General features: G+C 44.9%; 1 protein-coding gene and 1 pseudogene across 1 annotated transcript; one reads left to right on the top strand and one right to left on the bottom strand.

Moving 5' to 3' along the window:
• Positions 1-345: 345 nt before the first annotated feature.
• On the top strand, positions 346-27,058 carry LOC143854370 (histone H3.3). Its single transcript, XM_077364276.1, has 5 exons — positions 346-658; positions 25,654-25,741; positions 26,216-26,292; positions 26,540-26,630; positions 26,740-27,058. The coding sequence occupies exons 2-5, from the start codon at positions 25,670-25,672 to the stop codon at positions 26,908-26,910; spliced, it is 411 nt and encodes a 136-aa protein (XP_077220391.1). The 5' UTR covers positions 346-658; positions 25,654-25,669; the 3' UTR covers positions 26,911-27,058.
• LOC143853874 (uncharacterized) lies at positions 7,649-10,085 on the bottom strand (annotated as a pseudogene).
• Positions 27,059-27,920: the final 862 nt, after the last annotated feature.

Below are 27,920 nucleotides of genomic sequence, written 5' to 3' on the forward strand. Positions count from 1 at the left end.
CTTAACGTTATGAACATTATCTTATTTCTAAAGTGTTAGATGAAAAAAAAAAAAAGTTTGTATGAATGGAAAGAGAGAGAGAGAGAGAGAGAGAGAGAGAGAGAGAGAGAATCTTTGATCAAAAGTTTTGGAAATAAAATTAATATAAAATGAAAACCCAAGAGAGTTGGGAAATAAGCCACGTTCTTTTTGGATAGCCATATATTTAGCTTATATGTTTTCATTGTTGACTTTTCTAACATTGACTTGTTTCCAATTTTTTGATACTATTGAAAGCAACTTTTGGGAATTGTAAAAAGCAACACACAACATTATTTAAACCACAAAAGGTGGACGAATTGGGTTGCCCAAGCTACTGGAAGTATTGTTGACACCCTTAATTCGTCAATCTCTCTCTCTCTCTCTCTGTTTTCAACTAGTTTTGGGTTTTGAACTCAAAAGGCATTCCACAAGCAAAGCACCATCATCTTAAAGGTGTTTTCCCACATACATATTCTGATTTAGATCATAATATAATCAAGGATAATTGTTGTTATATCCCCTTTGTGCAAAATAAAAGATTCCATCAGATCAACTTGCGGGTTCAGGGCGCTTAGAACGATCGCGAGCGTTCGAGGAGTAGATTACACAGAGGTTCTTCTTTGCAACAATAATTGAGGTAATTTATATTTTATATGTTTTATTTTGATCACCATTAGATCATCTAGACCCTAGAATTCCTGGGATACTGGTAAAATTGAAGAAGACCTTTTGTTCTAAAAGATTATATTTTCTGCTGCGTGTAGCGATTTTGCTTGGGGTTACAACCCTTCTACCACTAAAACCCTGTTATCTATCAACTTCAAAAATTCATATCTCACTAGTTTCTTATCAGATTTCGATGTTCTTATGCATTTCAGGAACCGTAGATAGTCTAATTTCCGTTAAAAGTAATTTCAAAATGATTTGAAGATTGTTTTTAGAAATTATATGCCCTAAAAATATTATTGTCTTATTTGGGGTGAAATAATTCGATTCAATGCATGTTTCCGACCTCTTGATTATTGCCTTTATTTTGTGACTTTATAAAGTCATAGGATTTCTATATCATGATCATTAAATGTGAACAACCTTGTCATGGGGGTAACATCTCATTATCTGACCTTGACAACGTGGATATACCACTAAATGTTAGTATTCTAGCTTTGGAGTATTTCTATTCTAAATTATCTAGCTTTGGGCACTATTTGATCTGACTCATTAGACTGCTTATGTGATCATGATATTTCTATTTTCTGATTTATTTGATTTTTTTGTACTTCAATTGATATGATGTCTGGTATTATGACATATCCGATTTAAACCTACATGACATGTCCGATCTATTTGTTCCCATACTTTTGTTGAATTTCTATTATTTTCTAATTTGAATTATTAATACGTATTGTGATACGTTTTTTATTCAGTTATTGTCCATAGTATGCTTAATTTTCATGCTCGGGCTGTGTGTGTATGAACTTACTGACATGTGGTTGGTCACCCCTTTAACTTAATATTTCTAGTTAAATAGAGTTGATGTTCAAGTCCAAGATGTTCGTAGCTAGCTTAGCGGAGTCTTGGAAGATCATCGATCCCTAGAAGATTACTTGTTTTTTGTTTTAGTCATCTCAGTTGTGTTCAAAGATTATGTGTTTTTTTATAATATGAATGCTTTAATTTGTTCAAAGATTATTGGTTTTGTTTGTCAGTAGAAGACTTTAATTATTTCAGTTATGTAGTTATATCAAGTACCCCTTGATATTCCATCTATATTATAATATTTCTTATGGTTATGTTTTATTTCTATGCTATGTATGTGATTATTTTGGATCGGCACTCTCGGGGCGTGACAATTAGCATCAGAGCAAATGTTTCGGGTCAAGGTGCTATACAGGAGGGTAAAGAAAAGATTGAAAAAATCAGGAAACAAAAAATCCAATCAAAATATGATTGAATTTTTCCTCGTTTTTTAGCCATTTCCCACCCTCTTCTCATTCATGCCTTCTCAAGTCTCTTCTTCTCCCACATGCCCTACCCTCTCTCACCACTTGGAGAAACTATTTATTGCGGAAAAAAAATCATGGTTGCTAGACATGGTCTAACAACATTAATTTATCTTGATTATGAGGATCACATGATCAAGACTATAACTCAAGCAAGTATATCCTGACACTATTCCTGAATGTAATGAATAAGGTAAACCCATACATTCAGTACTAGAATATCTTTGCCCATGTAGAGGAACGATCTTGTCAAATTGGATTGAATGGCCTGTCGAGTGTCATCTTACTTTGAAACATATCCAGTTTCTACAGAGCAATTTCAGTCATAGGAATTGAAGTTGAATAGATTTTCTGTTTTATCTTAGTGTATCTTAAAATACGCATTTGTGATTCCTAGTATCACTTACTATGATAGTTCTTCTTAAAATTATATTTGGTTCCATATACGTAAGATGTGGCACGATGTGGATTTTTAGCTCAAATGGTAGAGCACTTGGGAATGAGGCCTTCAATATTTCTCAAGAGGATGGTTGTTCGAATCCACCATCATCCTAAAGTTTGAAATCTATTTTATTCGAGTGTTTTTATAATATTTATATCTTAGCACTTTGATCTATTTGGTGTAAAATGGACGGCTTATAAAAGTTAAAAAAGTGATTAATATACGTGTTCACTTTTAAGCTTTGATTTAAAGAGTTCACAGTAATAGAAATATTACTATGAAATGTATCACACAATTGGGCCTACTTATTTTGACGATCTCAGTCATTCATTTATGTTGGAGCAAGCGGTTGAAAACAATGAATCTACTAATGAAAAACGGTGCAAAAAAATAAAATTATACTGACTTGAATGGAGGATGGATTAATAACGATCTTGATTGCGATACTGCCGTACGTCCTTGAACGCTTGAACGCCCACCTTTAAGTGTTATTCGGCCCAACTTCGGTGCAAGGATCACACGACCGAACCACCTCTAGGAACAGCAAAAATTGGATTGTAGGAATGCACCGCTCAATAATCTGATAAGGCAAGCTCTCTATCCGACACTTTCTATTCCTCTTAAGGCTCTAGAGTAGTCTCTTTTTTCATTCTCCTTAGATGCTAGAATGAGGGCTCTATTTATAGAGTTCAAATAGCAACCCAAAGGTCCCATTGGAAAACCAAGGGACTCCTTGAAGAGATACACCCATTTAATATGACAATTTATGGATTCATAGAATTCTAGGTGACTCTTCGTAGATTCAAAGGCTACCAAGAGTCATACATGAATCTCTTATTAATCACAAGAGTCATCACTAATGAGAGTACTCAAAACCAAGAGTCACAATTAATAGGTTAATCAAAGAGTCATGGAATATGAAGAGTTGCTCACAAAGAGTCAAAGCTTTCATGAACCTATTAATGTGAACCATTAAATAGATTCATTGCTACAACTCATTCACTTATCCAAGTTATGACTTTTGGAGTTTTCAACGAATATGAAAAGTCACCATTAAAGCTTCCATTAATTTGATAATTTGAAACTATTAATTGGAACAAAATCCAACAATCCCCCACAAGTTTCAAACTTATCAACCAAGTATTAGAGAGCACTAGTCACACTGTGCATAATGAAAATGTCCGAAGACTTGAATTTCCAAATAGATTATCTGAATTGTAGTGTAAGTACATGGTGGACTTAGCCTTGAACCAGCACCTTTCTACTTTTCAGTAATCACACATGACTAGATCCAGAGTACGTGTGCATAGTGGACCAAGCCTTAAACTATCACACTACTCACAAACTTGCCTTAAACAAATAGCACACACAGTGTTGTCCTGGTTCTGCGAGGGCTCTAAGAGTATGCCAGCTCCATAGGAGACACACAGTCTCCACCCTAACACAGGTGTGTCCTTTAGTGTGTTCCTGTATTAAGGAGTATGACAGGTTTCTGTGTGGGCTCTAGCAATCTTTCAGACTATATAGGAGATGGCTAATCTCCACCCGCACATAGGTGAGCCTCTCAGAGCTCATTAAGGCACTAATGCCATCCTCAACTCATTCATGTTTCTGCACGAGCTGTAGCAGTCTTGCCTCCTCAGACTGCATAAGAGATGATATGCCCTACCTATACATAGGTGAGTCCCTCAGGGCATGCACCTGCCAGGCATCCGCACACAAAGTGCTTTGGGATCATTAAGGCTTACAACCATCCTCTACTCTGATAGGTTAAGTGCACTAACACAGGAATGGTCTCAAACAATTTATATTAAAGTGCACCAAAATAAATCCATTCGTATTTCATTCTTTGAACCATGAACTATATTTGATGGTAGACTAAGCTTTGAACCACTAATATAGTTTAATGGTAGATGCAAATACCAATAGATTACCGAGGCATGAGACCCATTCCGACATGTAAGATACTATTTTTGCAACAAATGCATATAGTCCTTTTTGCAACACATGCAATTAGACCCTTGTGCAACACATGCACTTAGTCCTTTGTGCAACACATGCACGTAATATGATTTGCAACACATGCAAACAGTGTACTTTGCAACAAATGCAACCAACCATGAATCAGTCTATTGGTGCTTTATTCTTTGAACCATGAATGGCATAATTTGGTAGACAAGTCTTTGAACCATATATGACATTACAATGGTAGATATAAGCACAAATGACCATTCCCAAATACAAATGACCATAATTCAAATGCAAATAACCATACATCAAATGGACATAAGTCCTATTCTTGAGGATGTCTGCAGGACTAACTCTCTTTTCAGACCTTTTGTCATAGGATTAGCAACATTCTCTAATAATCGAACATTGATCACTGCAATGATTCCTCGACTCATCAAATCAGATACATAGTTGTGCTGCAGCCGAACTGTCCTCTTTCTTCCGTTGAATAATGAGTTCTCAGCAACAGTACTAGCAGCCTGATTGTCACAATACACTGTGATCGCAGTCAGTTGCTCCTTTTATAACAGAAGATCTAACAGGAGATATCTGAGTCTGCTTCATCTCCTGAACTTGCAAGGGCAAAGAACTCAAATTCCATGGATGATTGTGCTATCATAGTCTGTTTTTTATACTTCCACGACACGGCTGCACCACCCAGAGTGAACACAAATCTGCCTGTCGATCTGCACTCATCCGACTCTGAACACTAACTAGCATCTAAGAATCCTTCGACCACTGCAGGATACCCAGAACAGATCAATCCAAGATTAAGGGTAGCTTTTAGATATCTCATAAGTCTCTGAATAGCATTCCAATGTGCCTTTCCCAGATTACTAGTTAACCGAATCAACATCCCAACAACAAATGTTATATCTGGTCTAGTACAACTCATGGCATACATCAGACTGTCAATCACCATCGAGTAGTCCAACTGCTTGACTGTCCTACCAGTGTTGGGTCCGAGCTTCTTGTTGTAATCATACGGCACATACTGCTCTGATAAGTCGAAGTAGCCATACTTCTTCAACATCATTTCTATGTAATGAGATTGAGATAGAACAATCCCAGACTTAGTCCTTAAGATCTTGATCCCAAGGATTGTGTCAGCGGCTCCAAGTTCCTTCATGTTGAACTGTGTTGAGAGAAACTTGCCTTTGTCAACTCTGCTATAAAGGCACTTGTTTGCCTTGGCTCCAAGCTTTGGCCTTCTAACATCTGGCACTCGAACATAAGCCAGACAGCCCCCACACTTTGAGCATTCCCAAAGATGGTGAATACCCGAACCAGAGTTCATACGGAGAAATCTTCGTCTTGGCATGAGGAACTCTGCTCAAGATGAAGTTGGTCGTAGAAGCGTCTCACCCCAATATCAGGTTGGAAGTCCAGACAGTAGAAGCATGGAATTCACCATCTCGGTCAAAGCCCGGTTCTTCCTTTCTGCTATCCCATTTGACTGAGGAGAATAAGGGGCAGTCGTTTCAGCGACAATCCCATGTTCTTTGAAGTACGCCTCAGCATCTTTAGAGCGATATTCACCTCCTCTGTCGCTTCAATGTCTCTTGACTGAACGTCCCAACTGCTTCTCGACCCGAGTTCGAAACTCGACGAACTTGTCGAAAGCCTCATCTTTAGACTTCAGTAGATAGACATGACAGAACTTTGTTCAGTCGTCGATGAAGGTGATAAAGTACTTCATGCCACTACAACAGTCCCGACCTCGAGAACAACAACTGAAGACCGATCTGTCATAGCCACTGATTCTGATCGTGTAGTGTAGGTAGAGAATAGGGACTTGTTGGCATAGACATGACATATAGCACCCGTGTCTAGCCATCAGTCTGTAATATTAGAGGGATCCATAGTCTTAGAGACTATTGCCACAAACTTCTACACTACAGCCATAGACTCTTTCTTCGGTGCCTTGGGTCACTAGCATAGTGGCCAGGCTTTCCACAGTTGTAGCTGTTTCCCTTCTTCTTGAAAGTCTTCTTCTGAACATTTAGGTTAGACTTCTATTCTACCACATTTTTCTTCTGGAACTTGGTTTGCTTCTTCTTCTTCTGGCTTTCACCAGTATTCTGAACTACTAAGTTTGTAGTTGTTTTTTTATTAGTAAGCAATTCATTTTTGGAACGAATCCTTACTTCATCCTCAATCCTAATGAAACGCTTCAAATCAGAAAGTGGCACTTGCTTCTTTCTGTGGTGCATTTCGGTAGAGAAAGACATTCAAGATGGAGACAACTTATTTACAATTGCTCCAGCGACAAAGACGTTGTCGAGCTCCACCTTCTCGTCTTTCAACTTCTGAACAAGTTTCTCCAACTCCTTAACTTGAGCTAAAACCTCCTTGTCATCTTCAAATTTCATGTTAAGAAATTTGCCAATGAGGTGGGTTTTGGAGAGCTTCTCTTCATCTCGGTATTACTGGACCAAACCATCCCAAATCTCCTTAGCGGACTCCTTTTGGGTGTAGACATCTGCTAGGTGGTTGGAAAGGCTATTTAGCATATAGCTCTTGCAGAAGTCATTGTCACGCTCCCATTGAGCATTTTTTACAGCATCAACTTCACCAAATATAGGTTTGGCATCGGTCACAACATAATAAATTTTAAGTAGTTGCATGCCAAAAATAACCTTTTGACGCCAAGCATTGAAATTAGAACTATCGAACGTTTCCAATTTCAAGTTGCTGAAACCCATAGTACCAGTATCCATTACTTTCCAACGAATAACACTTTAAGATTGTTGGAGCAAGCGGTTGAAAACAATGGATCTACTAATGAAAAACAGTGCAAAAATATAAAATTATACTGACATGAATGGAGGATGGATTAATAACGATCTTAATTGCGATACTGCCGAACGTCCTTGAACGCCCACCTTTAAGTGTTATTCTGCCCAACTCCGGTGCAAGCAGGGGCGGAACCAGGAATTTACACCTGGGGGGGCCGGACTAGTTGTAAAAAAAATGCATGATACACTTATACACACACACACACACACTTTCATAGAATAAAAAAGTTAAACCATAAATTTAAACTAATGAATTAAAACTATGATAGGACTTTCAATACACGAAGAGTATGCTATAACTCCATGAATATGCGAACGTGTTAGCCAACTTTGATTGAAGCCGACAAAAGAAACAAAAAAAGTAAACCTAAATCTTTCTATTTAAGTTGTACCCGTCGACTTTTCATATCATAAAATTCATCTACGATCATATCTGTACTGAAACTCTCAGCGATTTCGTTTTCGATGTAGACCACCAAGCAATCTGCAAGAAATTCATCTTCCATCTTGTTACGAAGTCTTGTTTTAACAAGCTTCATAGCTGAAAATGCACGTTCTGTAGTTGCAATTGAAACCAGAAGAGTCAACACAAGACGTATCAATCTATCAATCAGATAATAGATCGCTGACTTTCCGTTGTACTTAATCTCTGGCAAAGTTCAGAAATTGTGGAAATATTTTGAAAATCTGGATGCTGAAGTATATCAAGCTCATAATGCTGCAATTGAAATCTCAAATGAAGTTTTTCGTGATCTGAGAAATTTTGAGGATAAAATTTCTCCACAAGATTACAAATATCTTCAATTTTAAAAGAATTATAAGCCTCCTTAGGATCAAGAGCAGAACTAAGAATAAGGACATTTGTTGCTTGCTCATTGAATCTGCTATTTAGCTCTTGCAATTGAGAGTCTATTGCAGCATTAAATATGTCAACCCGATAATGGTGCTCCATTGTAATGGGATCCTGTGATTCACGTGACCGACCACGACCTGCTGTGTAAGGGGCACTCATATCAGGAATCTCAATCCCACGTCTTTCGCAAAATGATTTCGCATTCTCGAGTAAACTATTCCAGCCGTCTTCCCTCAACTTTTGAATGAGTAATTTTGTAGTTGAGACTATGTGCAGAGCATTCAAAATGTCTTGCGAACGATTTTGCAAAGCATGGCAGAGAACATCAGTGATTCCCATGATTTCTTTCATCAAATGTAATATAAAAACAAATTCAAAAGATGTCATCACATCATAAGCGGTATCTGCATCACCACGTTGAGAAGAAGTGGCTCCTCCTCCATTAATGATATTTATAAGCACTGTGCAAGTAGCAGAAAACATCTTTAGTAAGCTGCAAATAGATCTATAATAGGAGCCCCATTGAGTATCCCCAGCTCGTTGCAAAGTGCCGATTTGATTAGCCCCTCTACCAGACTCAATCTCATCGATAGAAATCAAATATGCAATATCATCCGCTTGGTTAGACTGCAATTCATCATGACGTTTGCAGGAGGCACCGATAATATTAACAATGGAAGACAACTTTGAGAAAAAATGATGAATAGTCATTACTTCTCTGGATGCTCCAACCAATGCTAATTGTAATTGGTGAGCTAGGCAATGCACATATATGCATACGGGCAATCTTTAAGAAATAAGGCTTTTAAACCATTCCACTCACCACGCATATTACTAGCACCATCATATCCTTGACCTCGAATGTTTTGAATGTTGAGACTGTGACGAGAGAGAACATCACATATCTCCTTTTTAAGAGTCAATGCAGTAGTATCTCTAACATGCACTAGATCAAAAAATCGTTCTCTAATAAAACCATCCTTATCAACAAATTTCAAAATAAGAGCCATTTGCTCTCTCATAGACTCATCTCTAGCTTCATCAACAATAATGCAAAATTTTTCATCCCCAATTTCTTCACGAATTGCACTACACACTTTACTTGAGAAAATATGCAATATTTCCTTTTGAATTTTAGGCGATGTGTATTTGGCATTCTTTGGAGCATTTTCTAAGACAACCCCGGAAACTTTTTCATTATAATCTGCCAAAATCTTTATCATTTCAATAAAATTACCTCAATTTTTTGAACTTAAGCTCTCATCATGACCTCTAAAAGCACATGCTTGAAATGTTAACCAACGAACGGTGTCTATGGAAGTCTTGAGTCGCAACCGGTTATTCTCAATCTCTTGTGATGTTTGTTTTTCTATCAGCTTTTCAATATGCTGCGATTGATTCAATAGATCATGACAAGCCTTCTCAGCAATTTTATGTGGTGAATTATGGTCTTTTCCAACATGACCTAAAAATGCACAATTCAATCCATCATTCACTTTTTTCCAATTTCGAAACCCTTCACTTGTAAACGCGCCTAATTCCGGGCGTCCTGTTGGTTCCTTACAAAAAAGATAGCATGGAAGACAAAATGCAGCATCCTTTGAAGGGGAGTATTTTAACCAATAAAATTTTTTGAACCAAGAAGATTGAAATCGGCGAAGATGATTCTCTGCTCCAGAAAGAGGATACTCTGAAAGTTGATATTGATATGTTCCAGCAATAAGATATGCACGACGAATTTCATCTCTTTGATTAACAGGATATTCCCACATTTGATGACGCAATCCTAGATCACGTTCTAAGGAATTGGTATCAACCTCTTCAAGATGGGTTCTTGGTAACTTAGAAGGGCGTTGCTCAACATTTGACATGTCATAATTTAATGGAGAAGGTGTGCTGACTTCTGAAACATTAACATTCTTTTTTTTGAAGAATGCATCGATAGTTTTTGGTTTGCCCATGATTCAACTTATAATTTTGAGGAGTGAATTGGATTAATAAACAACCTGAAAATTTTATCTATCAATTAGTATAATATTTTTCAAGGATTTTATAAACCACTAATCTTATAAATAAGAAGATTGATAATAGGACATCTCACATCTGGGCATGCATAAATATATAACGAAGTAATGATAACATAGAGGAGGCACACCTCAAGAGTCAAGATTGTGAGAAGTAGAGATAGAAATATAGATAGTGGAATCAATGTAAATGATGAGCTGACTTTGCACAATTATAAAATCATGGTAGTGCAAATATAAAACTTCTAAACGATCTAGGCATCTAGAGGACTCCTTTTATAACTCATAACTCAACGTATCAACCCTTACACAAACTAAGTTTTCTTGTTTAAACATCACAGTTTTCTTCATCTTCTTCTTTCTAGGTTTTCTTATTCTGAAAAAAGAGTTGTTTTTTCTCTTAACATTTGTGTTTAGTTTCCAAGTTGTTTCATCAGAGACAACAGCATCACAAACAACCAATTTCATTTTTATTTTTTTTGCCATGAAAAAAGTGTTCTATTATCTATATAAAATGGCGTGGTTCATTAAAAAAAATTACTTTTAATAGCTTTCATTCAAGATGGATAAAACAAGCATTAACAATAGCTTTCTTCTAGCAATTCTTCTTACTCTAGAGAGAAATTAGATTCCCCATTTTATATTTTTCCTCTTACAGCTACCAAGAACATGCCAAATATGCAACACACAACTGGTCTAATTAACATGTGAAACATAATGACATATTGACATTGCACAAACCAGAAAACATGAAAGCACAGAGAAAGACCATCATTGAGAGAAAGTAGTATGGCTATGTAACTATGTTGAAGAGAAGGGAAAAACAAATAAAAAAAACTTTGATTCCTACAAATAGGATTATGCCTACATGGCTATGATACCTCCTGGAAAAAAAATCTACAAGATGATGAAGAAAAATCCTACATTCAAGCTATTCTGGTTGAATAATGACTACCAAAAAAAAGAAAAGAAATAGACAAATCTACGAATAAAATGTAAAATGACGAGAGGCAACTGGAAAAATCTGAAAGAAGTTCAAGAAACAGGAAAAAAAGCCAAAAAAAAAACTGAAATCTCTAATTACAAACTGCTGATACCTGCTGAAAATTAGCTTGAGCAAACGAATTTGCAGAGACGAGGTCAGATCACTCCAACAGATGATGAAGAAGAAAATAAAATTGATTTCCTCTCTGCTTGGAACAAACTCGAAACCCTGAGTAATAGGCTAATACTCATGGGTAACATCCGTTTGCAGATCATCTGATTGAGATTTTGGCCCATCCATTTGGCACTGTGAATAGAAATTAAGAGTTCTACTGGAGCAACAACTCTCTGTAAGCAGATATGTGCCTGATAGAGAAGCTCGAATAAACATTACACAAATGAGATCCCTCCACTAGCATTTCATCCATTTTCAACACCCAAATGCAAAACCCCAAATAGATACAGAATCTGATTTATCCCAACTTTTACAGTGTTGACCCCAACTTTTCCTTCTTCTTCCCCTTCTTTTCTCAAACAGATTATGATTGGAGTAATACTCGAAAAATACAGAGAAAATGGAGAAAAGAGAAGATTGAAGGATTTAGGATTTAGAGTTTTGAACTCGAGAAAGCCGTGGCCCAAAAGAGTACTGATTTGCTGCAAATGAAAACTTCTCTGCTAGGATTCATCCAAAAGTATGACATGGCTTGTGAAGTAGCGTCCATCTCTTTATCTTGTTAGGGCTTCACAAGGTTATCAGTAGAAAGTAATGGAGCTAGGGTTTTGCAGGTAGAGTTTCGTCCATCCAAAAAGGAAGCTTTCTACGAGATTTTTTTTAACATAGGGAGATGGGGAATTGATATTTTCACCCCTTGGGATTTAAGTTGCACCCACCTTATTTTAATGATTTTGCAAATCTTTGGGGGGGCCGTGCCCCCCCCCCCCCCCAACGCTATACGTAGTTCCGCCTCTGGGTGCAAGGATCACACGACTGAACCAGCTCCAGGAACAACAGAAATTGGATTGTAGTAATGCACCGCTCAACAATCCGATAAGGCAAGCTCTCTATCCGACACTTTCTATTCCTCTTAAGGCTTTAGAGTAGTCTCTTTTTTCATTCTCCTTAGATGCTAGAATGATGGCTCTATTTATAGAGTTCAGATAGCAACCCAAAGGTCTCATTGGAAAACCAAGGGACTCCTTGAAGAGATACACCCATTTGATGTGACAATTTATGGATTCATAGAATTCTAGGTGACTCTTCGTAGATTCAAAGTCTACCAAGAGTCATACATGAATCTCTTATTAATCCCAAGAGTCATCACTAATGAGAGTACTCAAAACCAAGAATCACCATTAATAGGTTAATCAAAGAGTCATGGAATATGAAGAGTTGCTCACAAAGAGTCAAAGATTTCATGAACCTATTAATGTGAACCATTAAATAGGTTCATTGCTACAACTCATTCACTTATCCAAGTTATGACTTTTGGGGTTTCAACGAATATGAAAAGTCACCATTAAAGCCTCCATTAATTTGATAATTTGAAACTATTAATTGGAACAAAATCCAACAATTTATTCGTCCCCATCGTAGATAAGCTATGAAACCCAGAACTACCCAAGAAGATGATACTAGCCCATTGATCTAATAAGTGTAAAATTGAATGTTAAAATGTTATCCATTTACCCCCTGCAATATGTGATCACTAAGAAGTCTGGAACGCTAGAGATCAAATACCATCCTAGTTTATCTTTCATATTGGGAAAACGAAAATTACCTCGAGTAAACTAATGCAGGGTAAGTAGTTTACTCCGAATTAAGTTACCAGCTCGTATTTAGTGTAACATACTAAAAAGGAAAATAATGTCATTTGTGGTCTTGATCTGAGAGGAAAGTCAAACAGTAAACAAAAAGTCTTACAATGGGTTTTGCTAGGGACCATCCCATAAGGCATTTCGCGGGCGGGCTATTGCATGAGATCTTTGATGAATTAAATGAATAAGACAAAACGTGGGCCTTCATGGCTGCTCTCAATATTAAGAAAACACTCACTTATGTTTTTAGCATCCAAATCGACCCCAGAGGTAGAGAAAACACGCAACAAAATCTCTTCGCGTGTAATTCGCACGTGCCGTAGCCTGCAACGTGAGCAAGACAAAAAAAACAAAACAAAACACAGAAGACAAATAATTTGGTCGATCCGTGGCTTAACAAACTGACCAATCAGAGATAACCACACGGATCGTGTGTTTTTTTCAAAACTCTCTATTTCTTCCCTCGTCAAAGCTTATAAAAAACCTCTCACAAACTGATAGGGTCCGGACTCAGCACTGAGGGAATCCGGACTCAGCAATCCGGACTCAGCACTGAGGGGTCCGAACTCAGCATCCAATTAGCTTCTGGCACGTGGCCCTCACAAGGACCGTTGGAAGGCCAACACCTGTCTCCACTAGGTGTGACACCTGGACCAATCAGGGACCTCCACCTGCCCTCCTTAGGTATGAAACCTGGTCCATACAGAGGCCACCACCTGGCCCAGAACTACCACCTGTCCTAGACAGGTGGCTCAGAATCACTATAAATAGCCTTCACTTGTGCTAAGGTGAGGGTCCTGAAAAACTGAGAACCAAAACTCTAAGCTTTTTGCTCTGACATTTGCTCTGCACTCCTGCTCATACTGACTTGAGTGTCGAAGCGCCCGTCCGGAGTATCACTCCGGGTTGGTCCTCTGACCCTTTTCTTTCTTGTCTGTACTCTTGTGCAGCGCAGGACTCAACCAGCCCCTCAGTCGTGGCTCGTTAGTTCGGACCACCCAGCCCTACCATAACCTGTTACCGATTTTAGGCCTAACAGATTTGGCGCCATCCGTGGGACCACGCAACAAAAAGCTGTTCGAAATCTCACCCAGATAAAAATGGTAGGACAGACCGGCAAGCGAGCACCTCCGACTTCTCGGGCTACTCGGGCTACGGCCCCCCGTGAAGGACGAAGTGAGCGGCTGGCCTCACAGGTGGAGGTCGGGGCGGCCGTGGAGCGAACTTCGCCCCACTCGGACCGTTCAGACCCTACCCCGACCCCAAGGGAGATGCGGGCCCTTTTTCAGGAAATGACTGCTGTAGTTGCGCAGTTCAGGAATGCGGCCCCCGCACTCCAGCAACACCCAGTCGAGGTTTCTCGACCCGTTCAGAGGGGAGAAAGCTCCCGCAGAGAACGCGCATCTCCACCCCGGGACCAAACTCGTCACTCCACAAGAAGAGACCACCGCTCGCGGGACAGGAACGTGCGCCCTGAGCCTCGACAGCATCACCGGTCACGATCCCCCTCCGTGCAGAAACGTGGCAGCAAGAGAGACCCTATGCACGGAGAGGGATCGCGGCACCGGCGAAGGAGTCCCCTCAGCCAGTCCGGATCCGCAAGGAGCCCATCAGCCGTAAGGAGTAGACCTGCCCGTCTGGCCGAACAGAGGGATGATCCGATGTTACTGAGAATCCAGAAGATCGATAATAGAATCGAGGAGCTGGCTAGAGATCGTGGCCGCCCTGCTTCAAGGATCTTCAGTAGCAATCCCCCTTTCACAGACAGGGTACTCGGTGCGGCAGTCCCCTTGGGCTTCAAGATGCCGCAGATCCCGCAGTATGATGGGACCACCGATCCCGTGGATCATCTGCAGACCTTCAGGACCACGATGCTTCTCCACGGGGCGTCGGACGGGTTCCTTTGCAGGGCACTCCCCACCACATTAACTGGAGCCGCGAGAGACTGGTACTCACGCCTGAAGCCCAAGTCTGTGGACAATTTCGACGACTTCGGGGACGACCTGGCCCGGCATTTCATGAGCAGCAGAAGGCCTCGAAAGACGACGGCTTCACTGATGGCCCTGAGGCAGGAAGACGGTGAGGCCTTAAAAGCGTTCGTTGGCCGGTTCAACAGGGAGGCCCTTCAGGTACCCAACCTGGATCCCTCCGCGGCAACGAATGCTCTTCTGGCCGGAGCCCGGTCCACCGACTTCCGAAGAGCAGTCGCCCGGCGAAATCCACAGTCCTTGGCAGATCTGATGACCGGGGCGGAAGAGTACATTTCCGTCGAGGAAACTCTCGCTGCCCTGGATTCCGTCAGCAAGAGAAGACCAGAGGAGAAGAACCCCGCCAAGCAGCGTAGGGATGACAGGCCCCAGAGGAAGGAGAGCAGTCCGTCCCGGAAGGAAAGGAGCTCCCCCCGGCCTCGGAAGGAGAGGAGCCCCCCGACGAGGGAGCGCTACACGCCGCTCACCGCTTCCAGGGCTCAAATTTTGGCAGCCATTCGGAAAGAAGACTTCATCCGATGGCCGAAGAAGCAGACACCAGAGGCGGGCACGCAAGATATGTCCAGGTATTGCCGGTTCCATAAGAGCCACGGCCACGACACCAACGCCTGCATTCATCTCAAGGAGGAGATCGAGCAGCTGATAAGCAGAGGGTACCTTGGGAGGTACTTAAAAAATAATGACAACAGAAGGGAGCGCCAGGACAACCCGAGGCCCAGAGACAGAAGCCCTCGAGACGCCCAACCCCTGGGCGACCGCATCCAGGCTCCTGCCCCGGCCGTTCTCCCTCCTCAGGTACCTCAACCTCAACTTCAACCTCATGGTGTTATTGGTACCATTTCAGGAGGGCCGACCGCGGGAGGGACCTCTTCATCGGCCCGCAGAACCTATGCCCGGCAGGTCAACGCCGTCCATGCCTGCAGCAAGAGGGCCGAGCCAGAAAATGAGATATCCTTTTCGGAGGCAGATCTTGACGGTCTGATCCTCCCGCATGATGATGCCCTGGTCGTCACAATGCTAGTGGCGAACTGGGAAATGAAGAAGATCCTGGTCGACAACGGGAGCTCCGCCGACATCCTCTATTATCACGCCTTCGAACAGATGATGATCGGAGCTGACCGTCTGAAACCGGCCAACTCAGATCTGTTTGGGTTCTCAGGAGAAGTTGTCAAGGTCGAAGGGCAGATCGAGCTTCCAGTTCTTATCGGGGAGCCGCCCCGCCAGTCCTTTGCCATGGTGACCTTCCTGGTGGTTAAGGCCAAGTCGGCCTATAATGCTATTCTAGGACGCCCTGGCCAGAACCTCCTCCGAGCTATTCCCTCCGCTTATCATCAGAAGATGAAGTTCATTACGCCAGGAGGCGTAGGTGAAGTCAGAGGGGATCAGCCCCAATCAAGACAATGCTATGCGGCAGCACTGAGAGGGAAGAATGCGTCTGAGTCTCTTCCAATCGAGCTGTACGATCTCAGAGACGAAGCGCAGGTCACAGTCAACGAGCCCGCAGAGGACCTCATCTCTATTCAATTGAACATCGATGACGAACAGAGGGTTGTCCAGATCGGCTCTGCCCTGCCAGAGGCCGCGCAGCAGAATCTCGCTCAGTTCCTCAGAGCCAATGCAGATGTCTTTGCCTGGACTCCTTCAGACATGCCCGGCATTGACCCGTCGATTAGCACCCATGAGCTCGGTGTCGATCAGACATGCAAGCCCGTGAAGCAGAAGCGGAGACACTTTGCGCCAGAAAGGCGGAGAGCCATCAGAGAAGAGGTGGAGAGGCTTTTGAAGGCCGATTTCATCCGCGAGATCCAGTATCCGGACTGGCTCGCGAATGTGGTGATGGTGAAAAAGTCCAATGGGAAGTGGAGGACCTGTATAGACTTCACAGACCTGAACAAGGCCTGCCCAAAGGACAGCTACCCACTCCCCAAAATAGACCAGCTCATTGACGCTACAGCAGGTCACGAGCTGCTCAGTTTCATGGATGCTTTCTCAGGATACAATCAAATCAGAATGTACGAGTCAGACATCCCGAAGACATCATTCGTTACCGACCAGGGGACCTATTGCTATCGGGTGATGCCTTTCGGACTGAAGAATGCAGGAGCCACTTACCAGCGTCTCATCAACAAGTTGTTCAGAAATCAGATCGGTCGGAACATGGAGGTCTACGTTGATGATATGCTAGTGAAGAGCAGAAGTGCTTCCAACCACGTCTCCGACCTCGAAGAGGCCTTCCAAGTCTTGAGGGAACACAACATGAAGCTTAATCCGACCAAATGTACGTTTGGCGTCGGAGCAGGCAAATTCCTGGGCTTCATGGTAAGCCAGAGAGGAATAGAGGCGAATCCGGAGAAGATCAAGGCAGTAATGGAGCTGACTCCTCCCAACACTATCAGAGAAGTACAGCGGCTGACCGGGCTGGTGGCAGCTCTGGGGCGGTTTATTTCAAAATCCGTCGAGAGATGCCTCCCGTTCTTCAATGCGATCAAAGGTATAAAAACCGCGCCCTGGACTCCGGAATGTCAAGCAGCGTTCGAGGAGCTGAAGCAGTACTTATCCTCCCCCCCCCTTGTTGTCCACGCCGGAGCCAGGAGAAGAGCTGATTCTGTACCTCTCAGCAGGACCCTTGGCAGTCGCAGCAGTACTGATCAAAGAAGAGTCTAACCAGCAAAAGCCGATCTACTATGTCAGCAAGGTCCTCCATGATGCAGAGACCAGATATCAGCGAGTAGAAAAGCTCGTGTGCGCCCTTATTATGGCGGCCCGGAAGCTAAGGCCGTACTTCCAGGCGCACACAATCAAGGTCTTGACAGGGCAGCCTCTCAGACAGATCCTCCACCGGCCAGACACTTCGGGCCGACTTGTCAAGTGGGCCGTGGAGCTCAGTGAGTTTGATATCAAGTATCTACCCAGGCCGGCGATCAAAGCTCAGATTCTCGCTGACTTCATAGCCGAGTGCATAGTTCCGGACCCAGACCCCGGGCTGGTAGCAGTTCCATCTCCAGAAGCAGAGCTGGCCGTACCGGAGCCTCGAGTCGTTTCCAGAGCATCACCGCCCCCCGGGACTGAGTCCGTCATCGCGCGCCCAGTTTTTGATGAAGAGCCACTCTGGGAAGTTTATGTGGACGGGTCATCGAACAAGACAGGGTGTGGTGCAGGACTAGTTCTCACTGGACCAGAGGACTTCGTCCTGAACTATGCCCTGAGGTTCGGTTTCCGTGCGTCCAACAATGAAGCAGAATATGAAGCGCTCATAGCCGGGATGAATCTCGCTGTGCAGACCCGTGCTCAGAGGCTAAAGGCGTACTGCGATTCACAGCTGGTCGTCTGTCAGATCCAGGGAGTATATGAAGCCCGTGAAGAGCGGATGATCAAGTACTTGGGAAGGGTTCGCAGTCTGGCCGTTCATTTCAAGAGCTTTGAGGTCGTCAGAATCCCCCGAGCAGAGAATGTAAAGGCAGATGTGCTATCAAAGCTTGCAGCCTCAGGTTACACCGCCCTCAGAGAAATTCGCATGGAGTTTCTGAAGAGGTCCAGTATCGATGCCCAGTCCGTCGTGGTGATGCAGATTGACGATGAGCCGTGCTGGATGGATGAGATAATCAGGTATCTACGCAGCGGAGAGCTCCCTGGAGAGAGAAAGGAGGCCCGTAAGGTCACGCAGAGGGCAGCGAGGTTTTCACTGGATGGCGAGACTCTATATAAGAGGTCGTATACCCTCCCGTATTTGAAGTGTCTTCGCCCCAGTGATGCCTTGTTAGCCCTGCAGGAAACCCATGAAGGAATCTGCGGAGAGCACCTCGGGGGCAAGGCCCTCGCCGTTAAAATCCTCCTGAGAGGTCTGTACTGGCCTACATTGAGGAAGGACGCGCTGAGCCTTGTGAAAAAGTGTGAGAAGTGCCAGAAGTTCTCTCCGACTGTCCACCAGCCACCCGTTCCGATGGCCCCGATCATCAGTCCTCTTCCCTTCGCAGTATGGGGAATGGATATTCTGGGCCCCTTTCCGCCGGCCTCGGGAGGCCGGGAGTTCGTCGTTGTCGCTATTGATTATTTCACCAAATGGGTAGAAGCAGAGCCTCTGGCCAAGATCACAGAGCAGAATGTACAGAACTTCTTCTGGAAATCAGTGGTGTGCAGGTTCGGAATCCCCCGGGTCCTCATAACGGACAATGGCAAGCAGTTCGACTCGAGGAACTTCCGAAAGTTTTGTTCTGACCTGCACATAGAGCAGAGATTCACATATGTGGCACATCCTCAGACGAATGGGCAAACAGAGGTGACGAACAGGACCCTCTTGCAGGGGATAAAGAAGAGACTGGATGGCAAGGCCGGGCGTTGGGCAGACGAACTGTATCATGTGCTCTGGGCGTATCGGACTACTCCGCGTACGGCCACAGGCGAGTCACCTTTCAATCTCTCCTTCGGAACAGAAGCAGTGATCCCGGTTGACATCGGCGTCCCCTCCTCAAGGATCGTCCATTTCAGTGAGCAGCTCAACGGGGACGGACTCCGTGCCAACCTTGACTTGCTTGAAGAAGTCCGTGAGGAATCTCAGATCAGGTCGGCGGCCTATAAGCAGAAAGTATCCAGATATCACGACGTCAAGATCCGACCAAGAGAATTTCGTGCCGGCCACCTAGTCCTGAGGAAAGCCTCCGTTTCCCAGCCAAGAAGCGTGGGCAAGCTCTCTCCGACTTGGGAAGGGCCATACCGAATCAAAGAAGTCATCCGCCCAGGAAGCTATCGGTTACAGTCCCTCGACGAACAGATGCTACCACACGCCTGGAATTCTAGAAATCTTCGGATCTACTATCAGTAATTTTGTTTGCCTTCACAGGCTTGTAAAGAACTGCTGTAATCATCCAAGTTCTGGAATGAATAAAATAAGTTTCCCGAACAAGTGTCCCTCTTTGAGTAACTTATGTAGACATCAGCATATAGCAGCAGTGGTGCACTCCGGCTCAGCCTAGTGGCTTGGAGATCAGTTCCAGCCAGGACGCCCGCAGTGGAAACCACCTTCAAATATTTCCTAAGTGTTTGAGTACCAAGCTTCCAGCTCGGTTCTCGCAGACTTAGGACGAGCAGCAGTGGTGCACTCCGGCTCATCCTAGTGGCTTGGAGATCAGTTCCAGCCAGGACGCCCGCAGTGGAAACCACCTTCAAATATTTCCTAAGTGTTTGAGTACCAAGCTTCCAGCTCGGTTCTCGCAGACTTAGGACGAGCAGCAGTGGTGCACTCCGGCTCATCCTAGTGGCTTGGAGATCAGTTCCAGCCAGGACGCCCGCAGTGGAAACCACCTTCAAATATTTCCTAAGTGTTTGAGTACCAAGCTTCCAGCTCGGTTCTCGCAGACTTAGGACGCGCAGCAGTGGTGCACTCCGGCTCATCCTAGTGGCTTGGAGATCAGTTCCAGCCAGGACGCCCGCAGTGGAAACCACCTTCAAATATTTCCTAAGTGTTTGAGTACCAAGCTTCCAGCTCGGTTCTCGCAGACTTAGGACGAGCAGCAGTGGTGCACTTCGGCTCATCCTAGTGGCTTGGAGATCAGTTCCAGCCAGGACGCCCGCAGTGGAAACCACCTTCAAATATTTCCTAAGTGTTTGAGTACCAAGCTTCCAGCTCGGTTCTCGCAGACTTAGGACGAGCAGCAGTGGTGCACTCCGGCTCATCCTAGTGGCTTGGAGATCAGTTCCAGCCAGGACGCCCGCAGTGGAAACCACCTTCAAATATTTCCTAAGTGTTTGAGTACCAAGCTTCCAGCTCGGTTCTCGCAGACTTAGGACGAGCAGCAGTGGTGCACTCCGGCTCATCCTAGTGGCTTGGAGATCAGTTCCAGCCAGGACGCCCGCAGTGGAAACCACCTTCAAATATTTCCTAAGTGTTTGAGTAATGCGTACAAAAAATAAGAATGCTGTACAGATAGTTGAACAAAAATGTATTTGTATTCAGTATTCGTATTACAAAATTGCTCTCTTCGCCGAGCTGGCTTACAAAGAATGGGCATTACAAACTGTGCAAAAAAACGTATCACCAAAAAGAAAGAAGGCTGCTGCTCAGGCCTCCTCGTCTGCCACCACCTCGGTGACGATCTCTGTGGGAGTGAGGGCTGTAAGTTCGCCGCCCTCCGCAGAGGAGACGGCGGCCACAGTCACCTCCGCATCTACCTCAACAGGCCGGGAGGAGTCCGGTTCGTCTTCCTCCTCATCTTCCTCCTCCGGAGGTGCATACGGGACGGTTAGCCCGTCCAGGGAGATGTCGGGGTGAAGCTTCTTCACCTGCTCGGAGCAGAGAAGGAAACCCGCCCTGTAAGCCTGGAGGCCTAAGTCGAAGTGCTGGGCCTCCTTCCTCTCCTCAGTCTCCTTCACGGCCTTCTCCACGGCCGCCTTCTCCTTCCTTCCGGCCCTCTCTGCCGAACTTAGGAGATCCTGCACGGCCTGGTTTTTGACCCTCTGCAGTTCGTCCTGTAAGCTGTTGAGTTCGGCTTCTTTGATCTGGACGGCTTCAGTGAGCTCGCCGTTCTCCTTCTGGAGCTGGGCCTTTTCGGACTCGATCCTTGTGATCGTCTCAGAGAAGAGATATCGCTTCTTGGCCATATCCCTTGAGTAGACCTGGAGTTGATAGAGGGCGGAGCTGATTGCCGCTTCGCAGGTCTCCGGCACCTCCTTTTCGACTTCTAACCGGTCGCGTGGGAGGACGCCCTTGTACATCAACTCTGTGGCCACCCGGGTATCCCCCAGGCCGGTGTCCGTTTTCTGCACGGCCCAGTTCGGGCGGAAGACGTTGTCGCCTCCAACCGATGCGGTGGCCGGGATACCAAGTACTGCCCCGCCGTGTTTTGGCCCTGTCGCCGCTCCGGACTTGGAGCTCTGACCCGTGGTTTCTGCCCGGCTCGATAGGGCAAGCTTATGCGTCGCCCGGCTGCTTTTCAGAGGCTTAGCCAGCGCGACCATCGGCGGAGTCGACTCCGGCACCTTTCTCTTCTTGCCCTTTGTTTGGGGCTGCTCCTGCGCTGGGGACGCGCCCGAGGACTGCTTGATTCTGTCCAAAAGGGACATCTGCTTCACCATTTCTGCAAAAGAGAACGGAGCGCAGTCAGAAATATGAAAATTGAAGAACACTTCAGAAAAACAAAATGTTATCCTAAAGGATCTACGTACGTGCCGGCGTCGCACGACTGACCCCGAGTGCGACCAGCTCGGCCTCTTCTTCGAACTCTGAACAGTGTATTGGACCTCGCTTGAGCTCTTCTTTGATCAGAGCGAAGGTCATATGGTCATAGTCCTCGAGGGCTGGTTTCTTACTAAGGCGGCGAGTGTCCGGCGTTCTCCATTGTAATGAGAACGGCCAGTGCGAGCCCGGCACGGTGTCCTTTACATAGAAGAACCTGTTCTTCCATGTGTGAATGGAAGAAGGTATCCCAGTGATCATTTTCATTTCAGGCCTCTGGCTAATGTAGATCCAGCCGCCGTCCTTATGCCTCTTCAGGTGCGCACACATCCTAAAGACGGGCACGGTGGGGTTCCTACGGAGCCGGACTTCAAGAAGGTACAAGAAGCCGATCAGCGTTCTCCAAGAGTTTGGGACGACCTGTGTAACTGCCAGCCCGTAATAATTCAGTGCGTCCGCAAAAAAGGGGTGGAAGGGGAGCCTAAGCCCGGCCCGTAAGGCCTCTTCATATACGCAGAGGTCTGCGCTATCGTTGCTGGCCCGATCCCCTTCGACAGCCGCCCTCAGAATGTACCGGCTAGGAATACAGTATTTGTCCCTGACGATCTGAAGCCTGTTCGGCCACAGATGGTTCACCTCGTATAGGGCCCCGATGTTATACTGCGGGTTGGCTTCCATCTGTGCCTCCGCTATCACCTCGACTGGCATGCGCGACGACTGAGGGACTGCCGCTTCGACGTCCTCATCGTCGTCGCTGGTTTCTACCCGGTCCGGTCCGTCCCCACAGGCCGGGATTGTGTCTAAGTCCACACTCATTTCCTCACCGCTCTCCTCGTCTATTATGATCACTAGCTCTTCGCCCTCAACACCGGCCTCCACTATAGGTGAGGCCGGAACCGCCCTCTCCGACGCCCCGGACCCCGTGGCGGCACTGGTCGAACCGGACTCCTTTGAACTGGAGTCCGTCTCCGAACTAGTGCTAGACATAAAAAAGGAAGAAAAGAAAAGCTAAAAGCTAAAAAAGATTACCGAACTGAAGTGTTGGACGGGCTCACTGCTCCGGGCTCACTGATCCGAAGCGGGCAGAAAACTTGAGTAGCCGAACAGAAGAGGAGGAGAGTAAAAGATGAAAAGTAAGAAATGAAGAGTAAACTTCAGTATTTATAGAGAAGCTGGGAAGAGCGGGAAAAATCCCGCCCCTTTCCGCCAGCCGGAGTGCGCCACGTCGCCTTCCGCATTAAATGCGCCGCTCGCATTAAATGCGCCGTCCGCATTAAATGCGCCGCCTACATTAAATACAAGGCACAGGTCCCAAAGCGCTAGAGGACAAAAGACCTGTCCGGCTGTCCGGACAGGATATGGCGCATTCAGAAGACAAAAGACCTGTCCGGCTGTACGGACAGGATATGGCGCTTTCGCTAGACGACAAAAGCGCTAGGCGACAAAAGACCTGTCCGGCTGTCCGGACAGGATAATTTAAACGACAAAAGACCTGTCCGGCTGTCCGGACAGGATATGGATAATTTAAAAGACAAAAGACCTGTCCGGCTGTCCGGACAGGATATGGCGCGTTCGCTAGACGACAAAAGCGCTAGGCGACAAAAGACCTGTCCGGCTGTCCGGACAGGATATGGCGCGTTCGCTAGACGACAAAAGCGCTAGGCGACAAAAGACCTGTCCGGCTGTCCGGACAGGATAATTTAAAAGACAAAAGACCTGTCCGGCTGTCCGGACAGGATATGGCGCGTTCGCTAGACGACAAAAGCGCTAGGCGACAAAAGACCTGTCCGGCTGTCCGGACAGGATATGGTGCATTCAGAGGACAAAAGACCTGTCCGGCTGTCCGGACAGGATATGGCGCGTTCGCTAGACGACAAAAGCGCTAGGCGACAAAAGACCTGTCCGGCTGTCCGGACAGGATAATTTAAAAGACAAAAGACCTGTCCGGACAGGATATGGCGCGTTCGCTAGACAACAAAAGCGCTAGGCGACAAAAGACCTTTCCGGCTGTCCGGACAGGATAATTTAAAAGACAAAAGACCTGTCCGGCTGTCCGGACAGGATATGGCGCGTTCGCTAGACGACAAAAGCGCTAGGCGACAAAAGACCTGTCCGGCTGTACGGACAGGATATGGCGCGTTCGCTAGACGACAAAAGCGCTAGGCGACAAAAGACCTGTCCGGCTGTCCGGACAGGATAATTTAAAAGACAAAAGACCTGTCCGGCTGTCCGGACAGGATATGGCGCGTTCGCTAGACGACAAAAGCGCTAGGCGACAAAAGACCTGTCCGGCTGTCCGGACAGGATAATTTAAAAGACAAAAGACCTGTCCGGCTGTCCGGACAGGATATGGCGCGTTCGCTAGACGACAAAAGCGCTAGGCGACAAAAGACCTGTCCTGCTGTCCGGACAGGATAATTCAAAAGACAAAAGACCTGTCCGGCTGTCCGGACAGGATAATTCAGACGACAAAAGACCTGTCCGGCTTTCCGGACAGGATATGGCGCGTTCGCTAGACGACAAAAGCGCTAGGCGACAAAAGACCTGTCCGGCTTTCCGGACAGGATATGGCGCGTTCGCTAGACGACAAAAGCGCTAGGCGACAAAAAGCTTTACCAGCAAAAACCTGCCCGGCTGGCCGTTCACAGCCTTAGCCGAACAGGACCACGTAACCTCCTGAACCAAGGACGTCCAGGAAGCCTGGCCGCCCAGACCTCTTGTCAAAAATTTAGCTGTGCTGGATAGCCGAATGCCTTTTGCCCGGTCGTACTCCTTCAGGCCAAACGCCAAGGCCAGGCCAGGGCGCCCGGAGTCTCCTGTCCGGCCACTATTTCTCCTAGCTGAGTCTGAGCCCGGCCTCAGCTGCCTGGAGGTCTTAAGGCCGGCCCGACGCTGTCTTTACCTTCTCTTTGCTTCTTCTAGCCACTTTCATGGCTTGAAGAACCAGGGGGCAACTGATAGGGTCCGGACTCAGCACTGAGGGAATCCGGACTCAGCAATCCGGACTCAGCACTGAGGGGTCCGAACTCAGCATCCAATTAGCTTATGGCACGTGGCCCTCACAAGGACCGTTGGAAGGCCAACACCTGTCTCCACTAGGTGTGACACCTGGACCAATCAGGGACCTCCACCTGCCCTCCTTAGGTATGAAACCTGGTCCATACAGAGGCCACCACTTGGCCCAGAACTACCACCTGTCCTAGACAGGTGGCTCAGAATCACTATAAATAGCCTTCACTTGTGCTAAGGTGAGGGTCCTGAAAAACTGAGAACCAAAACTCTAAGCTTTTTGCTCTGACATTTGCTCTGCACTCCTGCTCATACTGACTTGAGTGTCGAAGCGCCCGTCCGGAGTATCACTCCGGGTTGGTCCTCTGACCCTTTTCTTTCTTGTCTGTACTCTTGTGCAGCGCAGGACTCAACCAGCCCCTCAGTCGTGGCTCGTTAGTTCGGACCACCCAGCCCTACCATAACCTGTTACCGATTTTAGGCCTAACACAAACATATTTTCTTATCTTTAGCCTAAATCCCCCTCTCTCATTTGCAGTTATTTTTCAAAGGAAATGGCACGTACGAAGCAAACAGCTCGTAAATCCACTGGCGGCAAGGCTCCCAGAAAGCAGCTCGCCACAAAGGTTCTTGTTTTGGTTTTGTTTTTTTTTTTTGCCGGGATTTTTATTTTGTTTATTTAGATTTTCATGCAGAGAAAAGGTTCCTGTGCTCGAGCGCAAAATAAATAAATAAATAAATAAAATAAAATAAAATAAAATAGTGTGGGCCCTGTTGGGGCAATCTAAGCATTCATTTGAAGGCCCTATATGGATGGGGTGTGTATAAAAAATTAGCTTCATTAGATTATTACAGGGTGTACATCCAATTGTGGGATGAAAATGAACAGATATTGTTTGTACATTAGTCTGTACATTTTTTTAATTTTTGGTGGACACTTTGTCTATGAAATGGCCTTTCAAATGAATGCTTTGGATCCTTAAAATGTGGGCCTACCCTTGTTTCACTCGAGCTAAAAACCCAAGCTTATCTGCTCTCGAGCTAAAAATCCTTTACTCTTTCATGTATCTGTTTTTTATTTATTTTTTCCGCCTCTGAAGGCTGCGAGAAAGTCAGCACCAACTACCGGCGGAGTGAAGAAGCCTCACCGTTACCGCCCTGGAACTGTCGCACTTCGGTATGTACTGATACTAACACGACCGTTTTTTTTATAACGGCACTAACTCATGTTGTCTTTTATATTTTAAAGAGCAGTACCAAAAGTTATTAAATTTCCCAAATCGTAGGGTTCGGATGATCCTTTAGAACCCAATTTAATAAGAAAGGATAAACTGAGTTCGTGCAATTATTGAAACATGATGGTGCAAGTTCTAATTATGCTAAATCCCTAATTTTCAATGGATAATTTTTTCCCAATTGAACAGAGAAATCCGAAAGTACCAGAAGAGTACTGAGCTTTTGATCCGTAAGCTTCCCTTCCAACGTCTTGTTCGTGAAATTGCTCAGGATTTCAAGGTGGGTTTTTCATTTGAGATTGATTTTTGGTCTATTTTTTCTTAATTTGCTTCATTATTTGTGATTTTGTAACTAACCCTAGTTTTTTTTTTTTTTTTCTATTTTGTAGACTGATCTCCGATTTCAGAGCCATGCTGTTCTTGCACTTCAGGAGGCTGCTGAAGCTTATTTAGTCGGGCTTTTTGAGGACACCAATCTGTGTGCAATTCATGCTAAGAGGGTTACTATCATGCCCAAAGATATTCAACTTGCTAGGCGTATTAGAGGGGAACGTGCATAAGAGTTTTCTATGTTGCCCTTGATTTGATTTTGGTTCTCTTTTCTGGGTTTTTTGTTATCTGTTCTGTACAAATCTTATACTGGTTGGGAGTCCAAGAACATGTACTGGTAATTTCTTATTTGAATTCAATTCTTAGGTTCAGTTTTCATCTTTTTTTTTAAAGAAGGTTGAAAAACTTTAATCAACTGCAATATCGATTTTACCCAGCTATTCTATGGTCATTCGATCTCCATAGAATTTGCACAACACTCCTAAATGGCTCGTATATAGTAACAAGTTGCATACCAATTGAAAAAAAATTAATGGGACACCACATAAGTAACATATTAATTATCAAATGCCAAGGTAACCCATCTATCTAGATGTTGTCCAATATTTCTTTCCATTTTTAACTTTACGCCCAGACACGCTCAAAGTTTATGTGTTAAACCAAAGTAAGACCATTTTGCCCTTCCTTGTTCTGCAAGTGGTACACATCATGATCAACCTCTTTCCTGCTGATTGTGTTTCTTTTTTTACCTGCATCAAATATACCTCGACATCTATAAAATAGAAATCATTTTATGTGAAATATACTTGAAATCAAGAATAATCTTTGCCGTAGAGGTGGAAGTCAACGGCTGTAAGGTAAGGTGCGACTGGAATGTAGATGGGTGCGAGTTCAGATTAATATTTTGTGATCTCGAGGCCACGCTTTTGAAGTTGGGAAAGGAAAGTTTTAGATCTATGCCGTTGAATGATAGGGTTTGTTTTAAATTAACTGTGGATCGATATAGTTTTGAAAGGTTCATTTTTCAATGTCGTCGTAGCCACTAGCTTCTCCTTCCATCTTCCTCAGAAATCTCTTTTTCCTTTGCCTCTCCCTTGTTGTTCTATTGTTTTCTGCATCTTCTCCTTTGCTTTTCCTTCGTCTCTCACATCTTCAGCTACTGCCTGGTTTACAATCCTCATACAAGAAGAAGATGCAGAAGATGAAAGAACAGCAAGGGAGAGGCAAAGAAAAAAGAGGT

The sequence above is a fragment of the Tasmannia lanceolata genome, unplaced genomic scaffold (assembly GCF_043159265.1).
Source record: "Tasmannia lanceolata isolate RefF3 unplaced genomic scaffold, GAP_Taslan_0.1 ptg000020l, whole genome shotgun sequence".
Classification (NCBI taxonomy): domain Eukaryota; kingdom Viridiplantae; phylum Streptophyta; class Magnoliopsida; order Canellales; family Winteraceae; genus Tasmannia; species Tasmannia lanceolata.